General features: G+C 41.8%; 1 protein-coding gene across 1 annotated transcript in view; it reads left to right on the forward strand.

Annotated features, from left to right (window-relative positions):
- Positions 1-14,889, forward strand: part of adamts17 (ADAM metallopeptidase with thrombospondin type 1 motif, 17) — a gene marked incomplete at its 5' end in the record, with an annotated part of 95,663 nt that overhangs the window by 14,177 nt on the left and 66,597 nt on the right. The window contains 5 exons of the mRNA XM_068712954.1: positions 3,189-3,294; positions 6,337-6,477; positions 9,861-10,011; positions 12,449-12,550; positions 12,732-12,877. Of these exons, the coding sequence (XP_068569055.1) occupies positions 3,189-3,294; positions 6,337-6,477; positions 9,861-10,011; positions 12,449-12,550; positions 12,732-12,877 (646 nt within the window). The remainder of the gene's footprint in view (positions 1-3,188; positions 3,295-6,336; positions 6,478-9,860; positions 10,012-12,448; positions 12,551-12,731; positions 12,878-14,889) is intronic.

Consider the following 14,889-nt stretch of genomic DNA (forward strand, 5'->3'; position numbering starts at 1 on the left):
TGCCTGCCCCTGTTCTACCCGTCTCGCCTGACTCGGTAAACCCACCAGCCTTCTGTTCCTGACTCTGATTAACTCTGCCTGCTGCACCTGGAAGTTTGTAATAACGCTATATGTATGTGTGGGTTAGTAAAAAGAGAGACAGCAAACGAAACAAAAGAAATCCTCCAAAAACAAAAGATCCTCCCCGCCGCGGTGGAGTACGGAAGATTGTTCTCTCATCTACAGAACAGGTTCTGGCCTTTGAACTGATGAGAAACAACTTCCGGCCTCACTAGCGGTGAATCATCTCAACACGATTTCAGTAGTATGAAATACACAGTAACTTCTACACAACATTAACGATCTTGATCATTAATCTCAGCGATTATTGAGCATACACACCACGTTCTAAAAATGACACAGTAACTTAAGCAATACAAACAAGATAATAAACACAATAACCTAACTCTGCCCAGACTCTTTGCCTTACTATGAGTTGATTTTGTGGTGTGATTGGTCGGTCCTCCGACGGCGTGGCTCCGTGCGTTGAGCAATAAATTCTCGGCATGAACTGGCATGAATCTACTTGAGGAAAAATAGAAGTCGTCCTCTTTCTCTGATGAAGTCCGTTTCTTCACTTCTGCAGGAAAATTGTTCGCTTCCTCATCCAGGATGCGAACAAAACAAAACAAACAAACAGTCCAGTAGATTCATCCAGGGAATGTAAACTGTTAAACCTAGGATTATCTGTTTAAACACAGCAACGTTGAGTGAGTGCTTTCTTTCCGACCGAGGTCGCGGGATAAGCCATGCGTTCAAGCGCGCTCAGTAATTTTATAAGCGAGTCTCTTCTGGCCGTGAAACCGGAAGTCCCGCCTCAGCATCCCTGGTCTCGTCAAATGAGAGCAGTGGTGCGTTTGGGTGACAATTTCACAGGTGAGTGTGACATCCTTTCTGAAGGGGGTTTGGTGCCATCTACCCAAATCTGGATGGGCCTTGCCTGCAGAATCGGCAGGCCCAGATCCCTTTGTTTCAAAGCACATTGCGAGGCACATGGTCAGATCCCAACACTGCAAAAAGACTAAACTGGCTAATTGAAGTATCATTTGTGTCTGTATTTAATATGGTCAGTAAGAAATGTAACCAAGCTGACATATTTAGTTTTTATGCCTCCCCTGGAAGAGAGCATTTCTTTAGACAGCTTCCTGATATTGGCAGAGGCCGATGGATGGTTCTTCACATGCAAATTCACATGCAGGTTTATGTAAGTCAATGCCTGACAATGCAACACCTATAATGGCATGTATACGTTCTTCCATCTTCCCCTCGACCCCCTCCCGTTGCAGTCAACGATCACCTTGCTGTGGCAAGATGTTGTTTTTTTTGCCATTTTTATAAGGAACTATTTCTTCCTGTACCATCATTTCATTACTGAACTGAAACACAGTAAAGCCACACCACAACAAACAGTTTCAGCGAACTCTGTCTTCTTGCTGTATATTTAGACAGTTTACAGTCACTTGAGCTTGATAACGTTTTGTGACATAATAGGAAATCTCCCATTGAACCTCAATTTATATCATCTTAACTTTTTGAATATAGTGCTCCACTTAATTGTTGAACAGCCCATACTTGAGCTTCTCAAGCTGTTGTAAACCAGTGTGTTGGCTGATAAGGCCCAAACTGTTCTCTTTCTTTCAGAAATCTCATCAGGCCTTGGTTGTCTTATACTCCTCAATGATTTCATTGATGCCTGTCTGGATTCAAATGGGTTTCTTTGGCCTGTCTCCAAAGACAGACAGAAAGCCACTGTGTGTGTGTACTGACTCTCAGAGATCTGTCACTTTCACTTTTTTAAAACATTTTTGAACTCATGTAAACTCAAGCACTCAACTTATTTTCAAAAAGTGTCTTTGCCAGCAGTACTTGACTTGAGTGATCACTGTCAATGCCTTCAAAGCTTCAGTGGTTTTGAAGTTCAAATCCATTGACCTATCGTCAAATAAGAAACTTTTACTCTTGGGTGGTCTGTGTTTATCCTGCTTATTTTTCCACAAATTTTTCTAACAGTCTGTTTTGTCCCGCCCAGATCCTGTACCTCTGATGTGTGTCAAACACATTTTTATTTTGGAATCGATCGACACTATATAAGAAATACTTAAGCTGAATCAAATCTAAAGAGATAATCACAATATTACACAAATAAAAATATGTGATATTATTCTGAGGTTAAGAGTCTAAATCCTCATAGCTACAAACCTTGAGACTTTCATCAGTCGGCATTAGTAGTCTTTGCATTTGTCTTTATTTGTCTGAGGGATGGAGGTGCTAAACCAGGTTTACAGTGACAGGGGTTAAGACATAGCCCATTGTCACTCTTTTTATGAAGTGAAGTAAAACTGATGCTGTGGGGAACATACGTGATTCCTGATGAGGCCTGATCATGTACAATACATCTATGAAGCTCTGCAGTGGCGCTTTTATACATATCTATGGCAGAACCATGTGCGTCAATCATAAATCTGGCTTAAAAGATGGCCATCTGAAGCAAACACTTCAAATCTACGACAATTTTTAAATTTTTGCTATACTGTAATACATTGACATTCATATAGAATAGTAATGATAAGACCTAATTATTTCTAATCATACAGCAATACAATTTTCTACATAATTTGGTTTTCTTTCCATGAGCTTTGCAGCCTCACAGAGCCACAGTAGAGTCTTACTCCCCGGTATTCGACCTGCTTGTCATATGTGGTATATTGTGTTGTCAAAAAGGGTATCCTCCAACCTAGAAATGTGTCAAACATTACAACACAGCTTTGTTCAACTCAATGTGGCTTTATTGGTGTGAACATTTGAAAAAAACAGCGGGGCCGAAGCATCAAAATACAAAAGTGCACAATAATATTAATATGAATATTAACACATTACAATAGTTATATAATAATAATATATGTGTATATATATGCATGTATTACTATAACATCTGTATGCGTGTGTGTCTGTGTTTGTTATATTGGGCAGCAAGATCTGCCTTGTCTCCTTCTCTGAGGAGTATTTTTATTTTGAGAGCCTATTAAACTCTTTGAAATCCGAGATCACAGAGTTGAATTTGTCCAAATAAATGTTCCTTACTTCAATGAATGTTTTATATTTTTGTATCTGTTATTCATCAAGCTCACTGTCATGTTACTGTGTTACAGGTATTGCTTATCTAGGGGGTGTCTGCAGTGCCAAGAGGAAGTGTGTGTTAGCAGAAGACAATGGACTCAACTTGGCTTTCACCATTGCTCACGAGTTGGGACACAAGTAGGTTGTACACACACTGAACTGCTACGTTCACAGCTGTAACTTTACTGCTGACGTCATACTCATCGTCACACAATCTCTCGCTCGACCGGACACTGGCTAATGTAACGTTGGGCTGCAATACGGTGGAAACCCTGGCAGACACACAGCTGACAACCTCACAGCTAAACTTTATTAATGTGATGGAGACTAAAGTGGCTGCATATGTCAATGACAAGGCACAACATTGTGGCTTCTAACTCTGCTGCAGGAGAGAAGTGGGGACTGTCTGTTTTGATGGATTTAACCAGTTTGTGCATCAGTTTATTGTCTTTAGTGTCTTTTGGAGGTCTTGCTGCACTTCGACAGCAAAATGAAGAGGCTAGATCTATGAATAACTTTGTGCGCTGTCGGTTGACAGTTGTGCCTGTAGCAGGGAGCCCCCTTCCCTCCCCGTGGGGAGAGAGGGCAGAGCGAGCACGTAGTCCACAGTCCCGGGAAACGGCGAGGTATAGGCATTAGTGAGGTTCAGGCACGGCTGGAGCCGCAAGCCACCTTCTTAGGCTTGAGGTTTATTTGCAACCTGGCAGTCTGAGGCACTGACCCCACTGGCTTGGTTCATAATCCAGCCATTGGCGTGACACTTCAGACACACTGATTTTTAAACTTACCAGGAACTCCAATTAATCTTCTTTTCATCCAGACTCTGTTCTTTTCTTTCTGCACATTCATTGAGACTTTAAACTGGGAATGATCTCAAATGAAATATTCAAGCTTCTCTTATGGTGCCCTAGTGTACATTCGCCTCTGCTCATCTCATCTCTACATAATTTTCATGCCTCTTCTGTCTACTTTTTTTGTGATCCTGTGCAGCTGTACGAATCTTTTCCATTATGCTGATGTCGGCTAATTTGAGTCAATGTCATTACAACAGAAGTTTTTTTCGAACTTGCCTTGGTGAGCTCAGTGCAGGATGGACAGGACAACATTCAACAGAGCAAAGCAATAAAACCATCCTCTAAATCAGGGGTGTCAAACTCATTTTCACTCTGGGCTACATCAGCATTATGGTTGCCCTCAAAGGGCCGGTTGTAACTGTAAGACTGTAAATGTAACTACTCCCTAACATATTGTTAAATAACTGTCTCTGCATTTGATTATTGTTTATTCAAGTATAAAAAAGATTGTACATGCATTTCTATAAATGTAAAAATATATGTATCTGGGCACACCTGCTCACATACCTTTAGTATTCACTGTTTCAAAAATGCACCCTCTGAAAAACGCTTTGAAGCTCGGGCGATTTCTTCAGCTAAAGCTAGCTTTCACAGCATTTTTTGTCTGTAGCTTTTGTAAATATATTCTGCTGTAATTGCAGTCTGCCTTTAAATTATTGGACAATTTTATATTTTTCTTGGAGGCTAAATTTAGCATACTTGGCTCCATGTTTGGTGTCAAAAGGCCGACGAAAAATGTATTCCTTCATCACCGACACTGCCTCGTAACACAGAAAACCTAACGTTTTTTCTCCTTGAAGCACAAACATGCATTCGCTTTAAGATAATTCTTATTAATTTATAAGTGGGGAAATTCACAGGATAACAGCAGCATAGTGGATAGTGCAAACAAGAAACATAGTAAAAAACAATGCATCAAAACAAGTATTGTAAATAAGTAATAAATAGTAAATAATATTAACTAATTAAAAAGTAAAAATCCACAATAACTAAAATATAACTAACTAAAAACAAAAAAAATCTTTCATTAAACTGCCTTCCCTCTGCATCCATTTTTCTCTTCTTGGACATTTTGGGATTATTTGTTGATCTTTTTCAACTCAATCACTTGTTGGAAAGCTGCTTTAGTTAAACGCAGATATGGAAAACCTATCTAGAGGCAGGATGCCGTCATTTCGATTTCGACATGCATTGTGGGAGATGTAGTTTATGGTAACTGTACACTGTAAAGCAATATAAACTTTGATTTTAAGACAATCATATGCCCATGACGTGGTGGGCCAGATTTCGACCCACAGGCCTTGTGTTTGACACATGTGCTCTAAATAAAAGGTGTGTTGAATAATATAACATATATTTGTATATATATATATATATAACAGAAGAGGATAAACTATGGACCATCTATGTTACCATTCAATAATCAAATATTAATGTTTTTATTTCAGAATTCTATTCAAATAGTCTATTCGAATAGACTACCGCAGTCGTGTGTGTGTGTGTGTGTGTGTGTGTGTGTGTGTGTGTGTGTGTGTGTGTGTGTGTGTGTGTGTGTGTGTGTGTGTGTGTGTGTGTGTGTGTGTGTGTGCGTGCGTGCGTGCGTGCGTGTGTGTGTGTGGAGGTTGTGTCAGGTCACTCTGACAACAAAAGCTATACTCTTATCAAGCATTACTTTCCCACTTAAGTTTAGAGAGATTATGCCCATGTACATGCAAGTTATGGAATTAGTGTTACATAAGCACAGACACTGGCACATTCACAGACATACCACAAGGAATTATTGTCAAGAAGCTATTAAAGCATTAAGCTGCTGTTGGGACTTTACCATGTGGGTGGAACAAAGACAGAAGCCTACATGTAAAATTAAAAACCTAAAATGTGGAACCGCACCAACGGTGTTAAAATCTCACCTCAGTGTGAGATGCCTGGTGCATCATTGGACGAGAGCCACGGGGACCCCAGGGAGTCCCTGTGGCCGGGGGATGGTTAAGAGTGGTGAGTGAGGAGTCACCAGGCAGTAAACGGCAGTATAAAACAGATAATGACAGGTGTTTTGAGAAAGTGTGAGTCACTACAACCACGAGGTTCTTCAGTGTGCACCCTGAATGAATATGATGCAGTTTGCTCCAGCAAAATAAGAATTTAGCTGTGGACACACAGCTAAGTTGTGAGTACTCATGTACTCACAAACACAGGCATGCACAAAATAGGCCAAAATATATCGACAAAGACATTGACTGAAAAGATGGCATTTTGACTCCCTTCTTTGAGAACCAGCTTAACTACTCTTTGACGCAGTGTCTGTATGTCCATGTCTTGTCTTCAGCATGGGTATGAGCCATGATGACGACCATGCCACCTGCACTGGTCACTCCCATATCATGTCTGGTGAATGGGTTAAAGGAAGAAACCCCAGTGACCTGTCCTGGTCCTCCTGCAGCCGCACTGACCTGGAGAACTTCCTCAGGTGAGATACAGTTAGATGAACTTGCTCGATCTTGTAGCCTTTTTAAAAATGAACTGTATATCACCATTGGTCTCTGCTTTCCCTTTGTTATGGACAGAGTTGTGTGGACATAAGGACATTGTGTTGCCAGAGATTTCTGTCCTGAGATTTTTCAATTGGTTTACAGATGTGCAAATGATCCTACATGATGTCAATCAATCAATCAATCAATCAATCAATCAATCAATCAATCAAACTCAGGGTCCATATAAGACAAATGCATAAAATTGCATACAAGAACAATAAAAGTACATAGGCCTCGCAATGCCTTACAAAGAGACAGCTGTTCCAATGTCTCCACAGCTGGGACTGGTAGCGTGTGCTACTAAACCTTATGTTGGATAAAACCAAGATGATGACATTTTCAGAGTCATTAAGCCGACAAATACATTTATACATAAGATTTCTTTGAAAAGTATTGAATCCTGCAGCCACGAACATTTCACTGGCACTACTCAAATCTTGGTCTCAAAAAACATCTGTCCTCCTCGAACAAAGTTGTAAAGACTTGTCTGCCAGCACTCAGTTTCAATGTCTTCAGTTTCTTCTGACAATGATGTACCCTATATACGATAGGCCGAGGGTATTTTGAATTGTCCTTAATTAGCCCAATGCGGTGTACTCTCTCAAGGTCCTTTTCCCTAACGTTCAAGTCCTCTTTCTCCTTGAAGGTTTTAACCAAGAAGCTAATAAGGTATCCATTTTTTGTCACTCCTGCACGTTCAAGAGTCTTTTATTGTTTTGTCAGTGACTGTTCTCAAACTGATCAATATAGTCAGTAGCGTGCTGTGACTTCTCAAGAGGGAGAAAACGTTACCACCGGAGGTGTTGGACTACCAGCCCACACGCGACTACCAGCCAGGTCATTCCCTAGAATGATGTGCGGGACTCTAATTGACAATGTAGGACGCACGCCCATAGGGACCTCACCCTGAACCAAACCACAGTTAAGCTCCAATTTATGCACTGGAACAGGCAACCCATTTAAACGCAATCCCCAGTATCAGTATACTGTGAGAAAGGCAACACAGAATTCACAATGAACGAATCAAAGGCCCCCATATCGCTCAGTATTTCACCGGTACCTTGACAGCACTCCTCGCCAGGGACACATAGCCGTCAGACAAAAAAGCTGAAAAATCTATCTGCTTCAGACTGCAATCCACTGCAGGTTCCACCTGCTCACCGGGAGAAAAAACACAGGGAGAAATAACAGGGCTGATTTTTTTGGGCGGTAACAGCCAGTACGACAGGTTTGACATGTCTACTTCTGAACCTACTTTTGGCACTGGACTTGACGGGTCATTCAGCCTTCCAATGTCCCCTGGCCTTATAGTAATGGCATAGGTCACTCGCCTCAACCTGCTGCTGACTCCATGCAGCCCATTGCGGTTTACCAAAGCGAGGATTGTGTCCTTTCCCCCACCGTTTACTTGCTGGGCGAGTAAACGGCCAGTAACTGTGTTAAGTCAGTGACAACCTGAATCTGAGGTTGGTTCCTCCATTTTGTGAACCCGGATACCTTTTTCTCTCTTTTTGAGCGTGTAGCTGAGAGTAGAGACTGGTCGGATGCTGACCGCACATTACTCTTGCATTGCATTCTCACAGGTGAGGCGCAGCCAGTGTACACAACGCACTCAGTGTGGCTGCTAGTAAAGTTTATTTGTCTGTCAAGGCTGCAGTGTTAAGACCTTATGAGTTGATGCCTGAGGCTTACTGCCAGAGGTTCAGGTCCTGGGAGAAGTCTGGTTGGCAGACACGGAGTTGCCAGGGAGTTAACCACTCACTTCAGTCGTTGGTGTACTTCATTGGGAATTAATTGTTATGAGGCCCTGTGTGATTTGATTGTCCAGGAGCAGTTTAAAAATTGTGTTCCTAGTCACATTGCTACTTACTTAAATGAACATGAAGTGAGGACAGCATCGGAAGCTGCTACCCTGGCTGATGAGTATGTGTTGTCGATTTCAGTCAATGAACCCTCCTTCGACGCGTCGGAGTCCAATCAATTGAAGGGAGACCTCGTGGGTTTGATTGACAGAATCGTTAGCCAGTCAGAATTAAAAACGTGGCGCCCCTCCTGAAGCATAAAAATCGATTCGCCGAAAGTCAAAACCCTTTCCCCAGGTCCCCTAGTTAGACAGACCCTTGTTTCTACCCGGAAACATTTCAGAGACTCACAGGATATACGTTGAACATATGTTTGAAGGTATCAAGCGGGGATTTTCTGGACAACATCGATCAAGTAAGGAGCTTTTATAATTTTTATCGACAAAGCGGTTTGTTGCTTCTGGTCCAGTTTTGTAATGGTTTCACGGAGAGAAATTCTGAAGGTATCTCTGGAATCTGTCGAATTCTCTTGATTTTTGCTATCTCGGTTGTCCGTGTTAGCTTTTAGCTTTGTGTTTGTATCTCGGAGAAATACGTATGTAAAAATACGTGATATTGTGGTAAATCTTCTAGTTGATTATATTAGTTGTGTAGAATTGTGTTTGGAGTTTTGTAAAAATGGCTTAGATGATGGTATTGGGTGACCGTGGCTAAGTGGAGAGCAGGGCAGCCTTTCAATCAGAGGGTCAGCGGTTCGATCCCCGGCTCCTGCTCCGCTAGTCTCATGTCAATGTGTCCTTGAGCAAGACACTTAACCCCAAAAATTGCTCCCGTAGCTGCGTCTACGGTAGATAGATACTGAATTGTAAGTCGCTTTGGATAAAAGCGTTTGCTAAATGACCGTAATGTAACGTAATGTAATGTATTGCCCAGACTTTTTTTTTTAAAATCTGGTACATAACATACCTAACGTATACATGCATTATGTTCGCTCTGGATAAGTGGAATTTTTTTCGATGGTACGCTACTCGTCTGAGCCCGAGAGCCTGCGAATTCGGGGGCGTCGTACAGAACAAGCTAATGGTCCAGTCATTTTGGACTGTATCCTAATGTGCGAACAGTATTTTTGCAGAGTATGATAAATGCTTTCAGCTGGCCAATAATCCTCATCAGCTCTAGGAAACTACAGTAATAGCAGATATATATCCCACATCAAATGGACTCTTTGGCTCATACTGTATTCTTTAATGTCACCATTAATGCTCATTTGCATCTTAAAAATAACAACTAACATTGTTCAAATCTTTCCCACTGTCTGTCTGTCTGTCTGTCTGTCTGTCTGTGTGTGTGTGTGTGTGTGTGTGTGTGTGTGTGTGTGTGTGTGTGTGTGTGTGTGTGTGTGTGTGTGTGTGTGTGTGCGCGCGTGCGCGAGTGTGCGTGTGCGCTCTGCAATGTAAAGAAAACTCTTGGAAATAAAACGGTTCACTGCACATTATGAAACCTGTTCTTTTAAACAGGTCCAAAGCCAGTGCGTGCCTACTGCACACAGACCCCAGGAGCCGTTACCAGATCCGCCTTCCTCCCAAGCTGCCAGGCATGCACTACAGTGTGGATGAACAGTGCCAGATCCTGTTTGGAACCAATGCCAGTTTTTGCAGTGATATGGAGGTACAACACACTTTGTTTGTCCGAGTTACATCACATGTTATTCAATTTAAATAACATAACATATAACATTTATTGTATATCCAACTCACCCTGCTCCATTGATGTTTAGAATGTGTAAGAGTGGAATGACTCCAAAAACGAGACAATTGCATATTTGGCTTTTATTGACATTGCAGTGTTGACGAGAAGTTGCTCTCGGTGGATGTTTTGGTACCATTCTTTATTCATGGCTGTGTTCTTGGGCAACATTGTGAGTGAGCCCACTCCCTTGGCTGAGAAGCAACCCCACACATGAATGGTCTCAGGATGCTTTACTGTTGGCATGACACAGGACTGATCGTAGCGCTCACCTTTTCTTCTCCGGACAAGCTTTTTTGCGGATGCCCCAAACAATCGGAAAGGGGATTCATCAGAGAAAATGACTTTACCCCAGTCCTCAGCAGTCCAATCTGTGTACCTTTTGCACAATATCAGCCTGTCCCTGATGTTTTTCCTGGAGAGAAGTTGCTTCTTTACATTACATTACATTACGGTCATTTAGCAGATGCTTTTATCCAAAGCGACTTACAATTCTACCATAGACGCAGCTACGGGAGCAATTTTGGGGTTAAGTGTCTTGCTCAAGGACACATTGACATGAGACTAGCGGAGCAGGAGCCGGGGATCGAACCGCTGACCCTCTGATTGAAAGGCGGCCCTGCTCTCCACTTAGCCACGGTCACCCACATTGTTGCCCTTCTTGACACCAGGCCATCCTCCAAAAGTCTTCGCCTCACTGTGCGTGCAGATGCACTCACACCTGCCTGCTGCCATTCCTGAGCAAGCTCTGCACTGGTGGTCCCTCGATCCCGCAGCTGAATCAACTTTAGGAGACAGTTCTGGTGGTTGCTGGACTTGTTGGGTGCTGTTTTTTCAGTTTGCTTCTGCCTTTAATTGAACCAGATTCAAGGATATTAATCAATGCATCATATAAACGTCACGATAGACAAATTAACACAGTAGTAACGCTACTGCAGAAAAAACGAAAGCAGTTCACTTACCAAAGCTGCTGTTCACTTAAAGACAAAGTCCATCCTCCTTTCTTTGATTACAAAGAGTTTAATACCGCGGTTGTACAGTACATCGGTGTGGTTCGTGGAGTTTTAGATCCACTCGGGTTGAAAAAGTTTTCAAAAGCACCATAGCTTGTAAGTGTCCTCTCATGCTATGGTGTCTTGTTGCTGCCTTGGTCAGGCAACTCAGGTTAGCAAATCCAGCGTAGCTCCAAACACCAAGACACATTCCCAGTCATGAAAGCCAGGAATAGCCAGTAATACTGTTCATACCGGACTGAAAGTGGCGCACAAATCCGTTTCTCCTCCTCCTTCAGTCACTGAGTGTTAAAAAAACAAAGCTAGGTAAAAAAAAAGAATCTACACCAAGCAAAAATGTCATGTCAACGTCATAACTTCTTGCATATCTTTCAACTTGAACTCTTACTACTAATAAATTCTGCTAGCTAGCTTCAGTTTCACAACAGTCAAAAATCTGATTGGTTGAAGACTATGACAATCAACAATATCGTCCCCATTTACTTAAACTGCAATGCGATGACCACGTCATCCACAAGCACTTCTTCCGTTCTTCTCAGTAAAGACCCATTGATCAGCAGCTCATTTCTTTGCATCAACATTCATAAGGTGCTTTGTGTTGACCATTTATGGTTGAATGTGGGCGTGTGGAGGGCGGGATGTGAGGCTGATTCAGGTGTGCACATTTACAGGTTGATTTGGAATTTATAAAAGGAAATTTGTCAATGGCAGGCATTACGCAAGGTTTTATGAATCAGAATATGTTTTGCCATACATGCATTTACACAAACATTTAGTGTGGATCCTCCGGATTGTTTTGTAAATAAGACCCCCAGAGCTTTCTTAAGAAAGTAAGTAGAGTAAAACAGGCTTTTATTTGAAAAAGACTCATAGAAGAGATGGGTCTTTATTTTCTTATTTTCCCTTATTTAAAGTTTAACTTCAACCCCAGTTCTGAGACTTAAGTCCATCCACTGCATCATTTTTGAAAAATGTGAAAAAGGGGCTGATAGATGAAACCACGCCCACTTCTGTATGAAAAAAGCCTTGATGTAGCATCGACAAATATACAATACGACACAATATACTTTATTGTCCACATAGGGAAAATTTCCCTGAACTGAAATGCTGCAAACATGATTTGAGACATGTGGTCTTATCTTTATCGATGCCTCCATAGTAGTAATAAAAAATAAACATATTGTTATGATGCAAGACCCCTCAATACAAAGGTGTGTGTGTGTGTGTGTGTGTGTGTGTGTGTGTGTGTGTGTGTGTGTGTGTGTGTGTGTGTGTGTGTGTGTGTGTGTGTGTGTGTGTGTGTGTGTGTGTGTGTGTGTGTGTGTGTGTGTGTGTGTGTGTGTCAGCACCTGATGTGCACTGGCCTGTGGTGTTTAGTGGAGGGAGATGCAGCCTGCAAGACCAAACTGGATCCTCCTCTGGATGGAACAGAGTGTGGTGCAGATAAAGTAGGTCTCACCCACACACTGCTTCTATTTTTCTTTTCTTTTTTTACTTTTTGAAGGGGGGGGGGGGTGTTAACAAGTAGTAACAACAATGAAAACGGGGGATGTGAGGGATTTTATTTTCCCACACTGCCTCTAAGAACAAATACTCAGATTTTCACCTCTGTGTCTCTGTGTGTGTCAGTGGTGCAGGGCAGGCGAGTGTGTGAGTAAGACTCCCATCCCTCAACATGTGGACGGAGACTGGAGTCCATGGAGCCAGTGGAGCATGTGCAGCAGGACCTGTGGTACTGGAGTCCAGTTCAGACAGAGGAAATGTGACAACCCTCCGTATGTCACCTATAACTCTCTGTTTGTCTGTGTTTTTTGTGTGTGTTCAATTCACCACATTGCCATACACATCCATCCATCCATTATCTTTCTGCTTATCTGGGGCCGGGGTCGCTGGGGCAGCAGTCTGGGCAACTCCCAACATTTTCCTGCTCTTCCTGGGAACCCTGAGGCATTCTCAGGAGAGACGAGACATACAATGCCTCCAGTGTGTTCTGGGTCTACCCTTGGGCTTCTTACCAGTTCTTGCCTGGAAAACCTTTAAATGAAGGCGTCGAGGAAGATCCTGATCAGATATTGAACCACTTTAGCTGGCCCAGCAGCAGCTCTACTCCGAGCTCCCTTTGGATGTCTGAGCTCCTCAGACTATCTATAAGGCTGAGCCAAGCCACCCTGCAAAGGAAGCTCTTCTCACTCGCTTTTATCCATAGTCTCATTATTTTGGTAACTACCAAAGCTCATGACCATAGGTGAAGGTTGGAACATAGATGGACAGGCAAATCAAGAGCCCTGCCTTCCAGGTCAGCTCCCTCTTCACCACAACAGTCCGGTACAACGCCAGTATTACTGCTGACGCCAGACTGAGCTGCCTGTCTATCTCCCGCTTCATGTTATTCTCACTCATGAACAAGACCCGAGGTACTTGGGGCAGTGGCATGCGGCAACATTTCCCTTTAAATTAATAAAACATTAAATGAAAGAATACTGCAAGGCTTGTAAGAATAACACAACATTATATAATGCCATGACAAAATATAAATCACGTCATTATATAATGGACCCCACACTTTTTCATGCACAGCTTGAAAGCAATATGTAATGAATTTCACAGCATTTAGTAATACAGTCTAACATATTGCAGTGGTTATTACTAAATCTAGGAAATGCAACAATACATGTATTATGTAATAACCAACCATTCTACATTAAGAAATCATTATAACATTTAACAATGTTTATTGTATGCACTCCAGAATTAACGATTCAAAATTCATCCATTCATTCATTTTTAAACGTATCTTTTAAGTATTTTGGGCCTACCCTATGTATTGACGATTAATAAGCATTGCCTTATATTCAATTCTGTGGCTGACAGGATGCCAGTGTAGAGAGTGTAGCTGTATTTTGAAGCTAAAACTTCTTGATGCTCTTTTTGGAGAGCCCTGTCAAGACACCATTGCAGTTGTCAACCCTGTCAGAAATCAAAGCGTGAATGAGTTTTTGACATAACGCCCCTAAGTTTGGCTATATTTGTAAGATGATGAAAAGCTTTTTTTTGTATTTTAGAACATCAGAGTCAACTATAACGAAATGCCGCAAATTATTACAAAATGCGGGTGTACTACATTTTGTGGAGTTTTAATGCAGTATTATTACATACGGCTCAAGAATAGATGATATTGATATGTTAACACACATTTCTAACTCATATGATAGAAAAAAAACGAGGTAGTTTCTTAACAATTTAATTTCTAAATGTATATATTAGGCCCCTACTGGTCTGAAATGCTATTCCACACAGGAGAAATAAAACATGCACAAAATAATGCAGCTAAATTTTATTTTATTATTGATTTTGATGAGTGTGCGTTTGATTGAATCCCAGATAGGACAGAGAATCTACAGTCAGTGTCTGTACAGTACATTAAGATATAACGAAATACAGCAAAATTCTAATTCCAGTCAGCTCCTGGTTAATGTCCAGTTGCAGGAAAACTCAGGCTACCCTCTGGAGATCTGACTGTTGAGCCCACATCTTTACAGAGACCTGGCTCCATCGTTGCGTTCAGGATCAAGCTGCACTAGACGGGAGGTATGATGCAGGACTCCATTGTGACACTCAAACAGTCAAAGTTGATGGGCAAAGTTTTACTGATGTAAATTTTTTTATATTAAGATGCCACCATATGATCTGCCCAGAGAATTGTTTTGTTGATGCTGTTTACATTCCTCCTGATGAAAAATGTACTACCTACAGGAATGCACTACTGTTTTTGTTTTGCTTTGTAATG

Source organism: Cebidichthys violaceus, unplaced genomic scaffold (genome assembly GCF_023349555.1).
Source record: "Cebidichthys violaceus isolate CVI_PGR_0920_01 unplaced genomic scaffold, fCebVio1.0.p SCAF_186, whole genome shotgun sequence".
NCBI lineage: Eukaryota > Metazoa > Chordata > Actinopteri > Perciformes > Stichaeidae > Cebidichthys > Cebidichthys violaceus.